The 21,243-nt window shown below is 44.8% G+C and overlaps 1 protein-coding gene across 1 annotated transcript in view; it reads left to right on the top strand.

The window, feature by feature from the left end:
* Window positions 1–20,632, top strand: part of LOC138268435 (serpin B10-like) — a 207,586-nt gene extending 186,954 nt beyond the window's left edge. The window contains exon 8 of the mRNA XM_069218062.1: window positions 20,008–20,632. Within this exon, the coding sequence (XP_069074163.1) occupies window positions 20,008–20,412 (405 nt within the window). The 3' untranslated portion in view covers window positions 20,413–20,632. The remainder of the gene's footprint in view (window positions 1–20,007) is intronic.
* The last annotated feature ends 611 nt before the right edge of the window (window positions 20,633–21,243 follow it).

The raw sequence follows: 21,243 nt of genomic DNA, 5'->3' as shown, positions 1-21,243 counted from the left end.
CAAATATGGCAATCATTGATAAACCAATGACCAATACAATTGAGACAGAGACCACTTGCACTTTATCACTGGTCAGCAGTGGTAAAGTGCCCAGAGTCTTAAAGCCAGTAAAACTAAATTCAGCACAGGTTCAAAAACAGGAAGTCAGAAGCAAAAAGATAGGGGAAACCACGCCAAGAGCTGACAGGTCTAACAGCCCACCTGATGGATCACCACACTTTCCGTGCACAAACTAGGCAAAAAGAGCACTTATTTTTTTAAAGTTCCATGAAGATTCATCATATAGTGCCAAAGTTATTACCAAAACAAAAAAAACCCTAACTATAACTACCCAGTGGCGAAAGCCATTGGGTATTGATAGATAATGTGTCTCTAGTTGGCACAGGTATGCACCCTGTCCATGTAGGGATCACAAGCCTAGTCAGGGTATATCACAACACAACCTAAATTGTCCTGCGCTCACCCTCGGGTAGCTTGGCACAAGGCAGGCAGGCTTAACATAGAAGGTAATGTGTAAAGTATTTATGCAATAGCTCATATAGAAGCATTGTGAAAACACCACAAAAAGTACTCCACACCACATTAGAAAACTAAAGAATATTTATTTGAATAAAATAAGACCAAAATGACAAAATCCAATATGCACAAGTCAAAATGCTACTTTTTAAAGGTTTGGATGAGCTTCAATCCTTAAGAATCAGTTGTTGTATCCTTTTAACACACAGTACCCAGGATGAGTAAAAAATAATGGCGCAGAGGGTCACAGAGGAGGAGATACATCAGAATGTAATGCAATGCAACCGTCTTTCTGGTGCGGCAAAGGTGATGCATTGTTTCTTTCCACGTGGCAAGATGATGCGTCAATTTGCGGGCACGCAGCCTTGGTTCCTCACCACGATGGGGGGATATTTTGATTCCCAAGGACGATATGTGGAAAATCCAAAATGCATTGTGAAGAGGTGACAGGTGCTGCCTCAATCCAGCAGGTGATGCAGTGATTTTTCAGCCGTGAGACAGGAGCTGTGTCGATTGTGCAGGCGCTGTATCAAATTTTGCAGGCATTGCGTCACTTTTCCAGCACTGTGGATGTTCTCCGTTCGATGAAGTCTTTGATGGACCTTAGACTTCTCAACAGGGGGCAAGTTCTGTCCAAGCCCTTGGAGACCATGTGTGGAGGAAGGCAGAGTCCTTCTAGCAGAGTCAGGGGTCAGCAGGCAGCAAGGCAACAAGTAGAATGGCATTCCTTCCAGGAAAGCAGTCCAGATGAGTCCTTTGAGCATCATGGAGGTCCCTCTGATAGAGTCCGGCAGTAGGTCCAGAAGTGTCTGATTTGAGGGGGTGACAGACCCAGTATTTATACCCAAATGTGCTTTTGAAGTGGAGGAATACTTCAAAGAGTGGTTTTGAAGTGCACAATTTCAACTTTAAACGCGGTCCTGTCTGCCAGGATATCTGTGATGGGTTATCAGTCCTTTGTGTGAGATCAGGCCACTAGCCTTTGAAGTGTAAAGGAGAGCCCCTCCACCCTTCCTGCCCTGGAAGACCCATCAGTATGGAGATGATTGCAGATGCTGCAGAGTGTCCTGTGTTTGTGGCTGTCTGGGTGCAATGCACAAGGGGAGCGGTCAATCAGCACGGACCAGACGTGGACAGGAGGCAGGCTACAAGGCACAGAGATCAGTAAGTGCAGAGAAATACCTTTCTAAAAGTGGCTTTTCTAAAATAGTAATGCTAAATCCAACTTCGCCAGTAAGCATTATTTCTCAATACCATTCCAACCATACCAAACATGACAATGCCACTTCTTTCAGATCAGAAATCACCACTTAAAAGTACATAAGAAAATTTCCAATGCTGGTCTATGAGAGGAGAAGGTTTCACAATAGTGAAAAAATGACTATGGGTTTTTTTCACTACAAGGGCATGTAAAACATACACTGACATGTCCTGCCTTTTACTTACATAGTGTCCTTCCCTATAGGCTACCTAGAGCATACCTTAGGGACGACTTATATACAATAAAAGGGGAGTTTAAGGCCTGGTAAATAGTTTTAAATGGCAAGTTGAAGTGGCAGTGAAACTGTACACAGGCCTTGCAATGGCAGGCCTGAAACATGGTAAGAGGCTACTTGTGTGGGTGGCACAATCAGTGCTGCAGGCCCACTACTAGCATTTAATTTACAGGCCCTGAGCACATGTAGTGCACCTTACTAGGGACTTACAAGTAAATTAAATATGCAGATTAGGGCTGAACCAATGTTACCATGTTTTAGGGAGAGAGTACATGTACTTTAGCACTGGTTAGTAGTGGTAAAGTGCCTATAGTCCCAAAGCCAACAACAAGCATTTACAATGCATCGGGTCTCGCGTTTGCTCATGTTAGAGCTGATCGCGATGTAAACTCCTAACCCGACTTTTCACCTATCGGGCCACAGTGCATTTATGTACATAACCCGAAAAAGTGAAATCAAGTATGTAAAGCGCTCGACTTCTGCCAAGCGAGATCGGACTCGTAAATTAGAGAAAAAAAAGTCCACAAGCCCGATGGAAAACAGCGAGCCTCGCATGTTTTCTGTACTTGGTCGCTGCGCTGGAGGAGGGCTAGCCACTGGAAAAGGCATGACATATGCGTGCCTTCGACTAATGAAAGCAAGCAGATTTTATTAGGGAAGCCCACCAACCAATAAAAAACACTGACGTGAAGTTGACAGGGCTCCGAGCCTTTTTCTAAATACAAAAGAGTCTCGCTGCAAACGCATGCGTGAGCGCATGCAACGCAGGCTCGACCCTAAAAATGAGGAGGAGGAAGGCAAAAAGTTTGGGGTGACCCTTCAGGGCAAGGACGGCCAGTTTGACATTGTCAAGGCTACTAGGATTACGTGACGTGGAGGGCCAAACTATGCAGCAAGATTATTTAAATGATGTGACAAAAAATGGGATCTTTGTGGTATGCTGTATATCAGTGTTAATATTTTGCAAATTATGCCATAAATTATATTGCAAAAGCAGTACATTCATATTTATACAGCAAACACTGTAGTCACAGATTTACCTAACCTTCACAACTGCCCATTATTTCATTAAGAATTTAGTCCAGGAGAAAAACGTTTTTTTTCAAGCTAAATGTGCATAAATAAACATGCAGTATTAAAATATATAACAAGCACAATGTATAATATGTTACTATATTGCCTTAGTATGGATCTGATGACTTTGTCCGTATTGTTTATGCAGGATGTTGCGGTATGATGGCAAATTTGGACTATATTTTGCAGTTACCTGTTACGTATTATCTATCTATCTATCTATCTATCTATCTATCTATCTATCTATCTATCTATCTATCTATCTATCTATCTATCTATCTATCTATCTATCTATCTATCTATCTATCTATCTATCTATCTATCTATCTTAATATTTGTATTTTATACATATATAGTATATAAAACCTACTCTGCACGCTTTAACAGATGCCTGAGTCATCCATCACACATTTTATATTCCATATTTATTGAACATTTTTGGAGAAACGGTATTCACAAAAGTTTGTGGGTAGATACAGACGGGTCTATCTTTTGCTTAGTTGGAAAACTAATTTGTAGATTTTACATATATTCAAATCCCTTGACGCTCCAAAGACAAAAAAAAATGTTACAAACATATTCCAATCTGATTGGTTTATGGACTATTTTTTCTCTGTATGCCACTTTCAGATCTGCCGATTGCTGCCTGCAGATATAACTGCAGATCCAAGCCATATGATTTTTAAATGTTGTGAAAAAATATGTTGAAGGCCAAAATCTGGTGACAGCTTAGGAGTCTGGAAATGTATCTCGCATTTCCCAGGATGAAATCGTAAATGGGCATGTTACCCCTCCTTTAAAAAAAAATACTTTGTGAAAAGGGATCTGCCGTTCTAGATGGGGAGCTAAGAATTCAATGGTTGTGCACTTAATAGATTGTGTATCCTAGAAAATATTATGGGTGGCATCTTGGCCTCTTGGAAAGGTCGTTTTTGACATCCATCCATCTTATTTCCTCTACTTGTCATTGTAAGCTATTAAAAAAAGGCAGAAGAAAGAAAAGCAACGTTCTGTTTTCGTTGCTTTAAACAGCCTCCCCCCAGTGCGGAGCCTTTTTTTGGCTATTTTGGGTAGTTTGCGCTTAGGCCTTTATAACGTTTTGACAACATAAACTATCCATGCAAAATTCACGTCCTTTTTTGCCAAGATCCTAGGAATTCTAAAGGTACCCAGAGTTTGTGGGTACCTCTGGAGAAGACCAAGAAATTTGCCACTATACAGCGAAAATTGTGTTTTTTCTCTAAAAAAATTGGGGAAGGGGCTGCAGAAGAAAGCATGTGGTGTTTTCCCTGAAAATGGCATCAACAAATGCTTTGCAGTGCTAAAATCCCTGACTTCCCAACTTTCAGTAACTGACAGGCTTGAATCAGAAAAACACATTTTTCAACACAGTTTTTTCATCTTACTGGGAGACACCCTATTTTTACTACTTTTTGTGCTTTTAGCCTCCTTCCAGTTAGTGACAGAAATGGGTGTAAAACCAATGCTGGATCCAGGACAGCTAAACATTTCTGAAAAGTAGACAAAATTCTGAATTCAGCAATGGGTCATTTGTGTCGATCCTACAAGGTTTTACTACAGAAAATAACAGCTGAAATAAAAGGAATATTGAAATTCAGGTGAAAAAACAGCCATTTCCCTCCACGTTTTACTCTGTAACTTTTTCCTGCGATGTCAAATTTTCAAAAACAATACCCTGTTACGTCTGCTGGAATCTTCTGGTTGCAGGGATATCTAGGGCTTATAGGTTCATCAAGAACCCTAGGTACCCAGAGGCAATACATGAGTTGCACCTTGCAATGGGTTTTCAATGTATTACAGGTATACAGCAATTCATTTGCTGAATTATAAAAAGTGATAAATAGGTATCAAGGAAACTTTTGAATTTTGAAAATGGGCACAAGTTAAGGTGTTGAAAAGCAGTGGGTATTTGCACATCTCTGAATCCGGGGGTCCCCATACTAGCATATGAATTACAGGGCATTTCTCAAATACACTTCTTTATTACACACTGTCTTACATTTGAAAGGAAAACATGTAGAGAAAGACAATGGGCAGTAACACTTGTTCTCCTATTCTGTGTTTTTTGTAAAGTGCCTAGCTGTGGATTTTGGCCTCTAGCTCAGCCGGCACCTAGGGAAACCTAGCAAACCTATACATTTATGGAAAGTAGACACCTAGGGGAATCCAGAATGGGGTGACTCTCACTAGGCTCTATTACCCAGAATCCTTTGCAAACCTCAAAATTTGGAAAAAAACACTTTTTCCTCACATTGTGGTGATGGAAAGTTCTAGAATCTAAGAGGAGCTACACATTTCCCTCCATCCAGCATTCCCCCAAGTCTCCCGATGAAAATGGTACCTCACTTGTGTGGGTAGGCCTAGTGCTCGTGACCAGAAATGTCCCAAAACACAATGTGAACACATCACATTTTCAGAAAGAAAACTGACCTGTTTTTTGCAAAGGGCCTAGCTGTGGATTTTGGCCTCTAGCTCGGCCGGCACCTAGGGAAATGGTAGAAATGGGGTCTCTAGTTGGCAGTCGGTTTGCACCCTGTCCAAGTAGGGTCCCTCACTCTAGTCAGGATAAGGGAGATACCCGCTCAGATAACCCCTGCTCCTCCCCTTGGTAGCTTGGTACGAGAAGTCAGGCTTATCTCAGAAGCAATGTGTAAAGCATTTGCACATAACACACTGTAATAAGTGAAAACACTACAAAAGGACACCACACTAGTTTTAGAAAAACTAGCCAATATTTATCTATATAAAACAAGACCAAATACGATAAAAATCCAACATACAGTAAGAAAAATATGAATTCTGCAAGATTTACTCAAAACTACAGTTCCATGAAGTCGATAGCTCCACCTGTGGCTATCAAGGCGTAGTGATCGACAAAACCAACAGTTCAGGCTGGCCGAGGTGTTGCGGGCCAGCTACGGTGTCGGGAAGACCCGCAAACAGTACCTTGGATTTGCAGCGCGTCGTGATCCTCGCAGTGAGCTCCGGAGAGCAGCGTCACTGATGTCGCTGTGTTGGTTCCGGAGTCGGTGCAGGAGTCGTCGGGCTCTCGAGGTCACAAGCGTTGCAGATCGAACTCCAGGCTGATGAAGTCAGGTGCGCCGGTGTGGATGGCGTCAGGGCTGCGGTGCGAAGTGAGACGATATGACGTGCGGTGTCCACAGGTCAAGGTGCAAGCATCCGCTCTGCGACGGCGTCCAGCGGCGTAGGTGAGACCAGGGCTGCGGTGTGAAGTGGGGTGGTGTGACGTGCGGTGTCCACAGATCACGATGCAGGATGTGTCGTCGTCGTTGCTGAAGCACTGTCGTGGGTAGGCCCAAGCCAGCAGTGTGGGACAGGACGGTGCTTCGAGACCCTCATGAGCGGTGTCCACAGGCCACGGTGCAGGCAGGATGCCTGGTGAGGACACAGGAGTCGATGGTGCTGGTGTCGGTGGACTGCGGCTACGGCGCAGGATGGGACGGTGCTTCGTGTACCTCACGAGCGGTGTCCAGAGGCCACGGTGCAGGCACAGGCCCCAGTGTCAGCAGGAGCATCGTCGTCGGGGATGCCCAGGCTGCAGTGTGTGCAGGCGATGCCAGAGTGCGGGGCCCATAGGTCGCGGTGCGAGCAGCGGCTCAGTGAAGTCATCCGATAATGGCGCCGGCGAGACCAGGGTCGCGGTCAGAAGTGGGGCAATGCGAATCCGTGTGCCGCCAGCAGGTCACGGTGCAGGCCAGCTGCGTTGTTTGCGGCGTCACTGTGGTTTCTCCTCTTGAACAGCACAAAACACACAGTTCACAGTGCTGCAGGACGAGGAAACTGAAGTCTTTGTTGTGCCTGAGTCTTCCAACAGGAGGCAAGCTCTACTCCAAGGCCTTGGAGAATTTTCTCAAGCAGTACACACACCCTTTGCACTCTTTTCAGGCAGAAGCAGCAACTGCAGGCCAGTCCAGCAAAGCAACACAGCAAGGGGACAGTTCTCCTCCTTCAGCTCTTCAGCTCTTCTCCTGGGCAGAGGTTCCTCTTGATTTCAGAAAGATTCTAAAAGTCTGGGTGTAAGGAAATGCCTCCTTGGCATGGTTTCCCCCTGACGTTTTGCCTTTGCTGATGCTAAGTTATGACTTGAAAGTGTGCTGGGACCCTGCTTACCAGGCCCCAACACCAGTGTTCTTTCCCTAAACTGTACCTTTGTCTCCACAATTGGCACAACCCTGGCACTCAGGTAAGTCCCTTGTAACTGGTACCTCTGGTACCAAGGGCCCTGAAGCCAGGGAAGGTCTCTAAGGGCTGCAGCATGTCTTATGCCACCCTAGGGACCCCTCACTCAGCACATGCACACTGCTTCACAGCTTGTGTGTGCTGGTGGGGAGAAAATGACTACGTCAACATGGCAATCCCCTCAGAGTGGCATGTCAACCTGCTACTGCCTGTGACATAGGTAAATCACCCCTCTAGCAGGCCTTACAGCCCTAAGGCAGGGTGCACTATACCACAGGTGAGGGCATAAGTGCATGAGCACTATACCCCTACAGTGTCTAAGCAAAACCTTAGACATTCTAAGTGCAGGGTAGCCATAAGAGTATATGGTCTGGGAGTTTGTCAAACACAAACTCCACAGCACCATAATGGCTACACAGAGAACTGGGAAGTTTGGTATCAAACTTCTCAGCACAATAAATGCACACTGATGCCAGTGTGCAATTTATTGTAAAATACACCCAGAGGGCATCTTAGAGATGTCCCCTGAAAACATACCCGACTTCCAGTGTAGGCTGACTAGTTTTTGCCAGCCTGCCACACACCAGACATGTTGCTGGCCACATGGGGAGAGTGCCTTTGTCACTCTGTGGCCAGGAACAAAGCCTGTACTGGGTGGAGGTGCTTCTCACCTCCCCCTGCAGTAACTGTAACACCTGGCGGTGAGCCTCAAAGGCTCACCCCTTTTGTTACAGCGCCACAGGGCATCCCAGCTAGTGGAGATGCCCGCCCCTCCGGCCACTGCCCCCACTTTTGGCGGCAAGGCTGGAGGAGATAATTAGAAAAACAAGGAGGAGTCACCCACCAGTCAGGACAGCCCCTAAGGTGTCCTGAGCTGAGGTGACCCTTACTTTTAGAAATCCTCCATCTTGTGGATGGAGGATTCCCCCAATAGGATTAGGGAGGTGCCCCCCTCCCCACAGGGAGGAGGCACAAAGAGGGTGTAGCCACCCTCCAGAACAGTAGCCAGTGGCTACTGCCCTCTCAGACCTAAACACACCCCTAAATTCAGTGTTTAGGGGCACCCCAGAACCTAGGAAACTATATTCCTGCAACCTTAACCAGAAGAAGGACTGCTGACCTGAAGCACTGCAGTGAAGATGGAGATGACAACTGTTTTGGCCCCAGCCCTACCGGCCTGTCTCTCCACTTCGAAGAAAACTGCAACAGCGACACATCCAACAGGGACTAGCGACCTCTGAAGCCTCAGAGGACTGCCCTGCAGCCAAGGACCAAGAAACTCCTGTGAACAGCAGCCCTGTTCAACAATCTGCAACTTTCTTGCAACAAAGAAACAACTTTAAAGACTTCACGTTTCCCGCCGGAAGCGTGAGACTTCCCACTCTGCACCCAACGCCTCCAGCTCGACCTGCGGAAAACCAACACCTCAAGGAGGACTCCCCGGCGACTGCGAGCCCGTGAGTAGCCAGAGACGACCCCCCTGTGCCTCCACAGCGACGCCTGCAGAGGTAATCCAGAGGCTCCCCCTGATCGCAACTGCCTGTAACAAGGGACCCGACGCCTGGAACCAACACTGCACCCGCAGCCCGTGGGACCTGAAGGAACCGAACTCCAGTGCAGGAGCGACCCCCAGGTGACCCTCTGCCTAGCCCAGGTTGTGGCTACCCCGAGGAGCCATCCCTGTGCCTGCCTGCATCGTTGAAGAGACCCCCAGGTCTCCCCATTGCTTTCAACACAAAACCCGACGCCTGTTTGCACTCTGCACCTGGACGCCCCTGTGCCGCTGAGGGTGTACTTTCTGTGCCTGCTTGTGTCCCCCCCACTGCCCTACAAAACCCCCTTGTCTGCCCCCTGAGGACGCGGGTACTTACCTGCTGGCAGACTGGAACCGGGGCACCCCTGTTCTCCGTTGAAGCCTATGGGTTTTGGGCACCACTTTGACCTCTGCACCTGACCGGCCTTGAGCTGCTGGTGTGGTAACTTTGGAGTTGCCTTGAACCCCCAACAGTGGGCTATCTTGGACCCAACTTTGAACCCTGTAAGTGTTTTACTTACCTGTGAACTTAACATTTACTTACCTCCCCCAGGAACTGTTGATTTTTGCTCTGTGTCCACTTTTAAAATAGCTTATTGCCATGTTTGCCAAAACTGTACATGCCATTGTGATTATTCAAAGTTCCTAAAGTACCTAAGTGAAATACCTTTCATTTGAAGTATTACTTGTAAATCTTGATCCTGTGGTTCTTAAAATAAACTAAGAAAACATATTTTTCTATATAAAAACCTACTGGCCTGGAGTAAGTCTTTGAGTGTTTGTTCCTTATTTATTGCCTGCATGTGTACAACAAATGCTTAACACTACCCTCTGATAAGCCTACTGCTCGACCACACTACCACAAGATAGAGCAATAGAATTATCTCTTTTTGCCGCTATCTTACCTCTAAGGGGAACCCTTGGACTCTGTGCACACTATTTCTTACTTTGAAATAGTATATACAGAGCCAATTTCCTACACTGGGGTTTTGGGTCTTCTTCTCATACCAAGTTCTGCCTTTGAAGTTGGCAACTTCAAAGCAAAGTCTCAAGTTTTTGCAAGATCCTTCCTTATCCAGACCAGGCCCCAGACACTCAACAGGGCGTCAGAGATGGCATTGTGTGAGGACAGGCACAGTCCTTTCAGGTGTGAGTGACCACTCCTCCCCTCCCCTCCAGCACAGATGGCTAATCAAGATATGCAGGGTACACCCTAGCTCCCTTTGTGTCACTGTCTAGAGGAGAGGTGTGAACAGCCCAACTGTCAAACTGACCCAGGCAGGGAATCCACAAACAGGCAGAGTCACAGAATGGATTAAGCAAGAAAATGCCTACTTTCTAAAAGTTACATTTTCAAACAGTCTCAAAACCAACTTCACTAAAAGATGTATTTTTAAATTGTGAGCTCAGAGACCCTAAACTCCACATTTTCATCTGCTCTCAAAGAGAATCTGGGCTTTAAGGATATTTAAAGGCAGCCCCCATGTTAACCTATGAGAGGGATAGGCCTTGCACAGTGAAAACCGAATTTGGCAGTATTTTACTTTTAGGACATAGAAAACGCATTAGTATATGACCTACCTTAAACATACACTGCACCCTGCCCATGGGGCTACCTAGGGCCTAACTTAGGGGTGCCTTACATGTAGTAAACGGGAAGGTTGAGGCCTGGCAAGTGGGTAAACTTACCAAGTCGAATTGGCTGTTTAAAACTGCACACACAGACACTGCAATGGCAGGTCTGAGTCATGTTTACAGGGCTACTAATGTGGGCGGCACAACCAGTGCTGCAGGCCCACTAGTAGCATTTGATTTACAGGCCCTGGGCACCTCTAGTGCACTTTACTAGTAAATCAAATATGCCAGTCATGAATAAACCAATCAACAGTACAATTTCTATAGGGAGCACTTGCACTTTAGCACTGATTAGCAGTGGTAAAGTGTGCAGAGACAATAAACCAGCAAAAACAGACCTAATAAAATATGAGGAAGAAGGCAAAATGTTTGGGGATAACCCTGCAAAAAGGGCCATTTCCAATAGGAAACCTACCAAACCTGTGCATTTTTTTAAAATAGGCACCTAGGGGAATTCGGGATGTGGTGACTTGTGGGCCTCTCACCAGGTTCTGTTACCCAGAATCCCTTGCAAACCTCACAATTTGGCCAAAAAAACACTTTTTACTCACATTTTGGTGATAGAAAGTTCTGGAATCTGAGAGGAGCCACAATTTTCCTTCCACTCATCATTCCCCCAAGTCTCCCGATACAAATGGTACCTCACTTGTGTGGGTAGGCCTAGTGCCTATGACAGGAAATGCCCCAAAACACAACATGGACACATCACAGTTTTTACATTTAAATCTGCTGTGTTTTTTGCTAAGTGGCTAGCTGTGGATTTTGGCCTGTAGGTCAGCCGGCACCTAGGGAAACCTAGCAAACCTATACATTTATGTAAAGAAGACACCTAGGGGAATCCCGAATGGGGTGCCTTGTGGGGCTCTCACCAGGCTCTATTACCCAGAATCCTTTGCAAACCTCAAGATTTGGCAAAAAAACACCTTTTCCTCACATTTCGGTGATGAAAAGTTCTAGAATCTAAGAGGAGCCACACATTTCCCTCCATCCAGCATTCCCCTAAGTCTCCTGATAATAATGGTACCTCACTTGTGAGGGTAGGCCTAGTGCCCGCGACCGGAAATGTCCCAAAACAGAACATGAACACATCACATTTTCAGAAAGAAAACTGACCTGTTTTTTGCAAAGTGCCTAGCTGTGGATTTTGGCCTCTAGCTCGGCCGACACCTATGGAAACCTACCATACCTGTGCATTTTTCAAATCTAGACACCTAGGGGAATTCAGGATGGGGTGACCTATGGGGCTCTCACCAGGTTCTATTACCCAGAATCCTTTGCAAACCTCGAAATGAGGCCAGAAAAAACACTTTTTCTTCACATTTCGTGATAGACATACTGGAATCTGAGAGGAGCCACAAATTTCCTTCCACCCAGCATTTCCCCAAGTCTCCCGATAAGAATGGTATCTCACTTGTGTGGGTAGGCCTAGTGCCTGTGACAGTAAATGCCCCAAAACACAACATGGGCTGATCACATTTTCCGAAAGAAAACTGAGCTGTTTTTAGTAAAGTGCCTCGCTGTGTATTTTGGCCTCTAGCTCAGCTGGCACCTAGGGAAACCTAGCAAACCTATACATTTATGAAAAGTAGAGACCTAGGGGAATTCGTAATGGGGTGACTAGCAGGACTCTCAACAGGTTCTGTTACCTAGAATCCTTTGCAAACCTCAAAATGTGGCCAGAAAAAAACACTTTTTCTTCACATTTCGGTGATAGACATACTGGAATCTGAGAGGAGCCACAAATTTCCTTCCACCCAGCATTTCCCCAAGTCTCCCGATAAGAATGGTACCTCACTTGTGTGTGTAGGCCTAGTGCCTGTGACAGGAAATGCCCCAAAACACAACATGGACACATCACATTTTCCGAAAGAAAACTGACCTGTTTTTTGCAAAGTGCCTAGCTGCGGATTGTGGCCTCTAGTTTAGCCAGCACCTAGGGAAACCTAGCAAATGTATAAATTTTTAAAACCTAGACACCTAGGGGAATTCAGAATGAGGTGACATGTGGGACTCTGACCAGGCTCTGTTACCCAAAATCCTTTGCAAATATCGATATTTGGCAAAAAAAAACACTTTTTCCTCACATTTTGGTGATGGAAAGTTCTGGACTCTAAGGGGAGCCACAAACTTCCTTCTACCCAGCGTTCCCCCAGGTCTCCCAGTAAAAATGGTACCTCACTTGTGTAGGTAGGCCTACTGCCTGCGACAGGAAATGCCCCAAAACACAACATTGACACATCCCATTTTCCAAAAGAAAACAGCTGTTTTTTGCAAAGTGCCTAGCTGTGGATGTTGGCCTCTAGCTCAGCTGCACCTAGGGAAACCTAGCAAAACTATACATTTTAAAAAAATAGACAGCTAGGGGAATTCAGAATGGGGTGACTTGTGGGACATTCACAAGGTTCTGTTACCCAGAATCCTTTGCAAACCTCAAAATATGGCAAAAAAAACACTTTTTCCTCACATTTCGGTGATGGAAAGTTCTAGAATCTGAGGGGAACCACAAACTTCCTTCCACCCAGCATTCCCTCAAGTCTCCCGATAAAAATGGTGCCTCACTTGTGTGGGTAGGCTAGTGTCCGCGACAGGAATGGATCATGCAAGGGTCAATGGTAGTCCTGGAGTAATCCATTCCTGACGCAGGCACTACGCACAGGCACACAAGTGAGGTTGTGTTTTTGTCAGGACAGGTGGAGAAACACTGGGTTGTAGACTTAGTGGAATGCTGGGTGGTAGAAAATATGTGGCTGTCTGCAGATTCCAGGACTTCTGCTCACTGAAATGCAAGGCAAAAGTGTTTTTTAAGCAAATGTTGTGATTTCAAGGGGATTCTGGGTGAAGGAAAACTGGTGAGAACCACACAGGTCCTGCACCCTTGGACTCTCCTGGTACTAGTATGTTGAAGTTAATCCACCAATCAAACTGGTTGGTTTTAGCACCTCCAGAAATTATGGTTTCAAAGCATGAATACTTATCAAAGTATCTGAATATTGAAACCAAGCCTTCTGATGGTGGGGCATAAAGCCACGTCCAGGCACCAACTTCTTTATGGTCCATTCACACGCCATTGACAAACAACAAACAACCCTTTTATACCGCCAGCCATGGGCCCAGTCCAACCAATCACTGCACTCACATTAACTTACCGCTGCCAGACAAGGGCCCATCACATTCATACGCCACAGGACAGAATAGGTTTGACTGCATTTTACCACCTGTCAAGTAACCTCCTCCTTCTTCCTGATCATTACCGAAGGCATGCATAACAAACCTTTACTAATGACTCCCATGACAGCCAACCGAGGCTCAGGAAGACATGTTTTTCATGCGCCTTTAGCGCACTCGCTGTGCTAAATCCAACTCTTTCCAGTTTGTTGATGGAAGTCGGGGTGTCCGAGTATGCCGTACAGAGCGATTCCTCGAACTGAGTGATCATATCTACCTATGAAACTAAGGGAGACATGCTGGGGAATTCTTGTGATGTTCCCTAAAGAGAAGTTCACAGGCTATGAAAAAGGGTAGTGTTTGGCACACAGGGGAGTCCGTGAGAATATAGCATATGTCCCAGGCCAACATTATGTGCAGTGCTGTGACTGTAATGCACTTATCATACAGCATACTGAACATCTACTAAGTTCTGATGGAGGATGAACATGAAAAGCAGATCAAACACTGACCCATACGTGTCATTGTCCTTCAGTGCTGGGATTGCACCAATGGGTTTGAATCCATGTACTACCTTTACTATCTGCCTTCTACCTTGCAATATCCCTGTGAAGGCATACCTACCCTAAGCTTTCCTTACCCATTCATGTCTCTGTTCTCATCAGAGTCCTGACTAATCCCGTATAATCGCCAAGTGAACCTATACTAGTTTGTGGATGCAAGTTGGGGGTGTCCGGGTATGCCTTTGGAGGCCTATTCCTCGAACTGAGCAAGCATATCTACTGTTGAAATTAAGGCAGACATGCTGGTGAAGAAATCCTAAGGTCTCTAAAGTAAAAAGTCAAACAAATATCCTGTGGGACTCATTCACCAACACTTCTCATTTTGCTTTGAAAGTGGAGTTACAAATTGAGTTTGCACACTTACAAAGTAGAAATGTTGGTGAATATGTCCGACAGGACGTTTGTTTGACTTCTTACACTTACTCTGGTTCTCGTTGCACATGCAATCATGGTGGTCGTTGTGCAGCATACATAAGTTCCGTAACAAGCACTTCAAAATTCAGTCATGCTTTTAACATTCACACAGGGTACTCCATGACAATGTGGCATATGTTCTGTCCACTAGTATGTGCAGTATGGGGACTATAATGCACTTTAATTGAACAGAACACCTACCACGTTCTGATGGTGGATATATGTCTCAAGCAGGCCATAAGGAAGTCCATGATTTCCTAAAGTAGATCAAGTAAAATTCTGTGGCTGCTTGCCTAACGAAGCAGTGTCCCGTTGATGTTCGGGATCCATGCACAGCCACTAAAAGGATTACCCAACAGCAGCTCCATCTCAGTCGATTTCCCAGAACTTTGCTTTAGTATGATACAACGTAAAGCAAGTAGGGACACAGAGGCCTGGTTGAGATGGGCACTGGGGACAGTAATACCGACTCTCCTGCCGATTTCCATGCTTCGAGCACACTTTACAGCGACGACATGGATGATCCTTTTTGGGTGTTTTAGGAATGCGATCAGCAAAGTGTTGCTCCTGCAGCCTTGCCACATCCTCCAGAACATATGAGGTAGAGGCTGCTGCTGCTTCTGCAACATCAGTGAGGCTTTCAATTACAGACAACTGGAAGTCAAGGAGAGTCATGAGTCTTCCTGTGGTTGGCTGATGGTAAACAACATACGCATTGTATGTTGCCATCTGGATGAGGTGGGTAAACAGTTTCTTGTACTAAGTGCAAGTTTTATGACACGCATTGTATGGTTGAATAACCTGGTCATTCTTGTCCACTCTGCCCATGTACTTATTGTAATCAAGAATACAGATGGGCTTGTGGACTTCGGCCGTCTGACCTCAAACCATGATGGGGAAGTGCTCTCATCATGAATTGTACTGAGCACGTATACATTACGCCTATCCAAGAACTTGAGTGCGAGCAGTTCGTTGGAACGCAATGCAGTACTCTGGGATTTTTGGAGCTTCTTGCAAACAAGCTCCTCCAGGAATCCTTTGTGGTTACAACAAAGTGTACCACAGGCCACAGTGCCAGCTTTGTAGAGTTCACTGAACAGCTCTACTCCTGTATAGAAACTGTCCACATAGAGGTTATAACCTTTGTGAAGGAGTGGCTGGACAAGTTCCCATACAATCCTACCTGTGACCCCTAACGCAAGAGGGCAACCTACAGGGTTTAGGGTAGAGTTCTTTCTCTGTATACACTCTCAAGCTGTACACATAACCAGAAGAGCTCTCACACAGCATGTACAGCTCTGTGCCATAGCAAGCTGTTTTGCTCGCAATGTACTGCCTGAACAGCAGCCGTCCTTTGTACAGGATTAAGGACTCATCGACTGCTATATTCTTTCCAGGCGTAGAGATCTCTGGAAACCTGGCAGACAAATGTTCCATGACAGACTAAATTTTGAACAACCTTTTATGGTCTGGATGATCCTGGGGCAATGCAGCAGAATTGTCATTGAAATGCAGCATGCGCTGCAGTAGCAAAAAACGATCTCTACTCATGTATGGTGCGAAGATGGGGGTTACTCAAACCGTGCAAGTCATCCACTGGGACTGCAAGGTAGTTTTCTGCACTAAAAAATCTTCAACTCCACCAGCGAAGTGGTAGTCCACTGGCATGCCCTAGAATGGAGCCATTGGGTGCCTCAGTACTCCCTCAGAAATTGGTCTGCACGCAAATTTGTTTGCTGCACAATTTCCTGAAGGAAGTCAACATCCAAAAATAGATGGACGTAGTCGACTGACAAAAAGTTGGCTGTATCGACTTTACATCCAGCGTCACCAGTAAAAGGTGGAATTTGGGGCTGAACTAAACAGGGAGGTGGCCAAGAGAGCACTCTCTCTGTGCTTGTGGCTGTATGCACCTGCTCTCTGGGTTCGGCTAGCCCAATGTTGTCCCACTGCATAGACTGTACTTACAAAGGGACTGTTGTCTTCGCCTCCTTCAGAATCACTGGAAGAGGTGCCGTCGGCTGAGACTCCGCCGACTGAAAAATCATTCCCAGATTCTGCCTCATTGTCCTTTCCCTCTCGGTCTCGGTCTCTGATCCTGCCTCAGAGCTATCCTCCATAACCTGATTTAGGGCTTGAGCAGCAATCATCCGAGACGCCATCTCTGCTACTGGCTAAACTGTCCCTCTAAAGTACTACTCTACGTAGAAGGTAGATAGAGCCACAAAATTGCTTGTGGGTGTGTGTGATGTGTCTAATAGTAAATGTTGTCACCTTACCTTCCCTTCTTCTACTATTCAGCAGATTCTCTGAAGACACTGAAAAAAAACAAAAAAGACACAGTATTACTTCACCTTATTACATACCCATCATCACAGCTTTTAGCGCTGTTGGCACCCAGTGTGACAGTCATTTTTGGTGCTCTGCCTCCCATGACTTCCTCTTCTAATTCCCTCAGTACAACCCAGCAAAGGTGCCCCTCATATCTCCATAGTCCCCCTTACACATACATTTCATTTGTTTTAAAGCACAGGTAACCTGCAGGTAGCCTGGCTTTACTAATTCACTCAGCTAAATACATATACATGTATATCCTTTGCAGAAGGCAAATAAACCACCTGCGCTACTTTACGGCGTCAAAACTGCCACTACCCCCAAGACAGATATATCACTTCTATATATGTGTGGTTTCCCTGGGGGGGGCGATTGTGGCTCCCGGTAAACAACACATGTAAAAAAAAATATATATATATATATATACATATCTATAGAGATTTGTCTCTTGTCATATATATACAGATATATATATATAGATATATATATATAAATGTGTGTATAAATATATATATATTATTATATATATATATATATATATGTGTATATATATTATTAATATTATATATATATATATATATATATATATATATATATATATATACATATATATATATATATATATATATCCATATATATAGATATATATATATATATTTGATACATATATAAAGAGAGACTGACTCTCTACATCACTTCTCTTTTTTTTTTATACATGTGTGATTTCCATGGGGCCGATCGTGGCACATGTATAAGAAAAGAATGCTCCCATATGGGGTCAGCCCAAGGGCTGACATCAACATTTTTAGTTTTTTTAAATATTCCCGGGGGAGGCGCAATTGCCCCCCCCAAGGGAAAACTATTTCACTAAAATTACCCCCAGGGGTCGGCCCATGTAAGAAGAGCCGACCCCGCCATTTGTTTTTAAAAAAATACATTTATTTCATAATCTGGGAGGCGCGAGCCCAATTACAAGGGGGCTGACCCCCCCAAACAAGATCCCCTGTGTTTAGGGGTGTTTCTTGGCCATGGATCGCAGCCACGCTGGTGCCACGGAAGGGACTTTCCCCTTTCCATTGATGCCTCCCTAGCATCTGGGGAGGTTGTTTGGTGTTTTTTTTCCACTGGAGTAGGGAGAGCACGCTAACCTGCTCCTCCGCTGCTCCGGTGGGGAAAAATGTTATGTCAGCGCACCTCTCAGCGCGCTGACGTCACAGAGTGGTGGGTGAGGGGGTGGAGGAAACGCAGAAGGTTTTCTGTGTCTCCCAGGGTAATTTTTAAAAAAATCCTCCGGTGGATTTTTTAACTCCCTCTCTGGTGTCGCCCACTGGTCGTGACCCACACCAGGGAGGTAGTGTGGGCGTTGGCCAGTGGCTGATGCCCACACCAATGAGGTTAATAATTTACTGGCTACAGTATAGTAGTGAAGCATGCACAAACATTTCATTTTGTGAAAGTGAAAAAAAAAGAGGCAGTGGTCCATGGCACCACTGCGTCTTCTTAAAAAAAAAACACATTCCTGTTTCGTTTAAAGGAAACATGCTGCGCTAAACAATGCTTTGTTAAAAAGCAATCACATATATTGTGGTCTTCTGACCCAAGTAGGCCACCATCCCTGTAATGGAAGCAATTCCTAGTGAGTCACAAATTGCAGCATACCTCATTAATATTTATGAGGTAAGCCGATTTGCGACACACTAGGAATCGCTAATTTAAAATTCAAACTTTCAGACTTGAGATATTGCGATTTTCAAATTGAGATTTGGTAAAAATCGCAATTTGGAAACATCAATCACTAACCTTGCTTCAATATGCCCCAAATAATGTCCCTCAAATACAGTGCTTAATTTGTGCTTGTTGTTTTTGGTGAGGAGCACCAGCACTTATTTTTTAGGGCCAACGCTTATTTTTCTGCCTCAAGCATTTACTGCAAGCAAAAGACACATATGGGAAAGTCGGAGGAAGAGAAAAACTAAAATGCGTCACAGTGGGAGAACGCAGAAAGCTGCAAGAGTTAGCTGAAGAGGCCGGGAGTGGCTGTAAAGAGATTAATGAGGCCCGAGATGGCTTCAGGATTTGGCTGCCTCAGTATTCTGTGCTCGCACATTTTATTGCAGCATCTTGTTTAAGAGAATAGCTTTGAGCACCGGCATGTTTTTGTTTACAAATTAAGCACTGCTCAAGTATATTTCTCACCTACAGTTAATGATGTATGTTTTAGAATTATCACATTTTTATGTGTTTCCAGAGCTCTGTGGAGTCACTGATTGAAGATCATGCCATTGGTCTTTTGGGGGAATAGCTTGACCTGCATGTACTGGCCGAACAGCAGGTTTGCAAGCCATAGTTTAAGGCTATGATGTGTAAGGGTTGGGAGAAGCAGTGCCGGGATCAGTACTTAATGTGGTGTAATGGTTCTGACCATGAGCAGTGCTTCTGTAGGCTTCCTGGTTTTTCCTGGGGCTGAAGAGAGTGAACTGTAGATCCACCCCTGTTGTCTGGCAAGGACCAGTGCTGCATTGGTTGGGTTTCTACAAGTACTGTGGCCGAGACCGTGTTGGTGCCTTGGCAAAAGTCTGGCAGAGACAGGTGGAAACAATCAAAGCCCTCCTAAACTGACTGTGGCCTGGTGTGGGACCCCCTACCACTTACTTACTCATCTGTGGAATATAAGTAGTCATTGAGGAATCTCTGTTGCCCAGTGTTGCAATGTCTGTGCACATTTTGGGCCCAGTTTATGGATAACCAATATAAGTTTAAATCCAAAGCAAGCATTCACCTGTGTTTTTAACTTACCTGATTTTAGGAAAACTGTAATACATGAGGATTAGTCTTGGGCGGCAGATACTCTTTCAATCCTAAATCGTTGATGCTACATTAGATCGCAATCATCTCTTCTTCACTGTGGTCCTTGTCTTATTATGAAGTTGGCACGGCTGCCTGATGCCATCTTTGTGGTACACTAGTGCTGTAACCGCCCCTGCACAATTGCCAAGTCATTCACTTTTTATTTCAGTTGCATACAGAAGTAATCTTGATTTTTCTTTCCTTGCAGTTAGAATACGGATTGAACTATGAACAATTATCAAACTGGACAAGAGCAGATAAGATGGACACGATAAATGTCGAAGTGTTTCTCCCCAAGTTCAAGATGGAAGAAATGGATGACCTCACACAAACCCTGGGTGGCATGGGAATGAGTGATGCTTTCAGCCAGGGAATAGCTGATTTTTCAGGGATGTCTGAAAAAAATGACCTCTATGTTTCCAAAGTGTTGCACAAGGCTTATGTATATGTGAATGAGGAGGGCACCGAAGCAGCAGCTGCCACTAGTGTGGGCATGGTAGTAACATCCCTACCAATTACTGTAAGGTTTGAGGCAGACCATCCTTTTATATTCATCATTCGACATAACAAGACAGACAGCATCCTTTTCTGTGGAAGATTCTGCTCCCCGTAGGGTGAGCACTTTCTCTGTTCAAGATGTCACCTTCCCATTTAAGAGTCTAAAAAATGGGCAATTTGTACTATTTCCTTCACATGCTTTATAGCGTGGTCTAAAGAAAAAGTAAATTTAAGATTTGCGTTATCATTGTCATAACTGACAATTAGCAGACTATGAACTGGGACTTGTTTGTGTATGACATTTTCACTACAAAATAAAGACAGTTTAGCTAATACACTTTATAAACTTCTCATTTTTATTGAGTGTTGAATTCCACCTGGCTTTAAAAGCCTCGGTTCTGATCGATTTACTGTGGGGTATGGGTTTAGAAGTGGTCGTGATACTGACCTGGGTAGGAAGGAGAAACAATTGGGCAGATCACAAAAATTTGTTATGGGGCAAATACCCAGATTATCTTAGGGCTGTAGAAAAAATACTCACATTATGTATTTAGGTTCACATGAACAGAGCAAATTGTTTAAATTAGGTTGGCACAACTGTGTAGCGTCAGCCAACAGAAATCCCGTTGATCGTCTTTAGATCTGAGGCAAGAGGTACATAGCTATAGTAATGCTTTTAATTTACTCTCACTGCACAAAAACCCAAAATGAAGTAAAGAATGCTTTAATTTTCTCAGATATGAAAGATCGCTTGAGTCACATTACAGTGACTTGTGTTTTTGCCCACTGTACTGTAGACCAGCACTGTAAAAATCAGTTTTCATCCTACTCAAATAGAAACAGACTCTCTCAAACTGGACTTAACCTGGAAGGACTATTAGGAGGATGCGTGTGCTTGAGATGGGAATGAGTACATGTATAGGGATCTTCTACAAATAGTGAGAGA

This window comes from Pleurodeles waltl, chromosome 2_1, assembly GCF_031143425.1.
Source record: "Pleurodeles waltl isolate 20211129_DDA chromosome 2_1, aPleWal1.hap1.20221129, whole genome shotgun sequence".
In the NCBI taxonomy this organism is placed as follows: domain Eukaryota; kingdom Metazoa; phylum Chordata; class Amphibia; order Caudata; family Salamandridae; genus Pleurodeles; species Pleurodeles waltl.
Note: the sequence above shows the minus strand (reverse complement) of the source record. Positions and strands in the feature narration are given on the sequence as shown.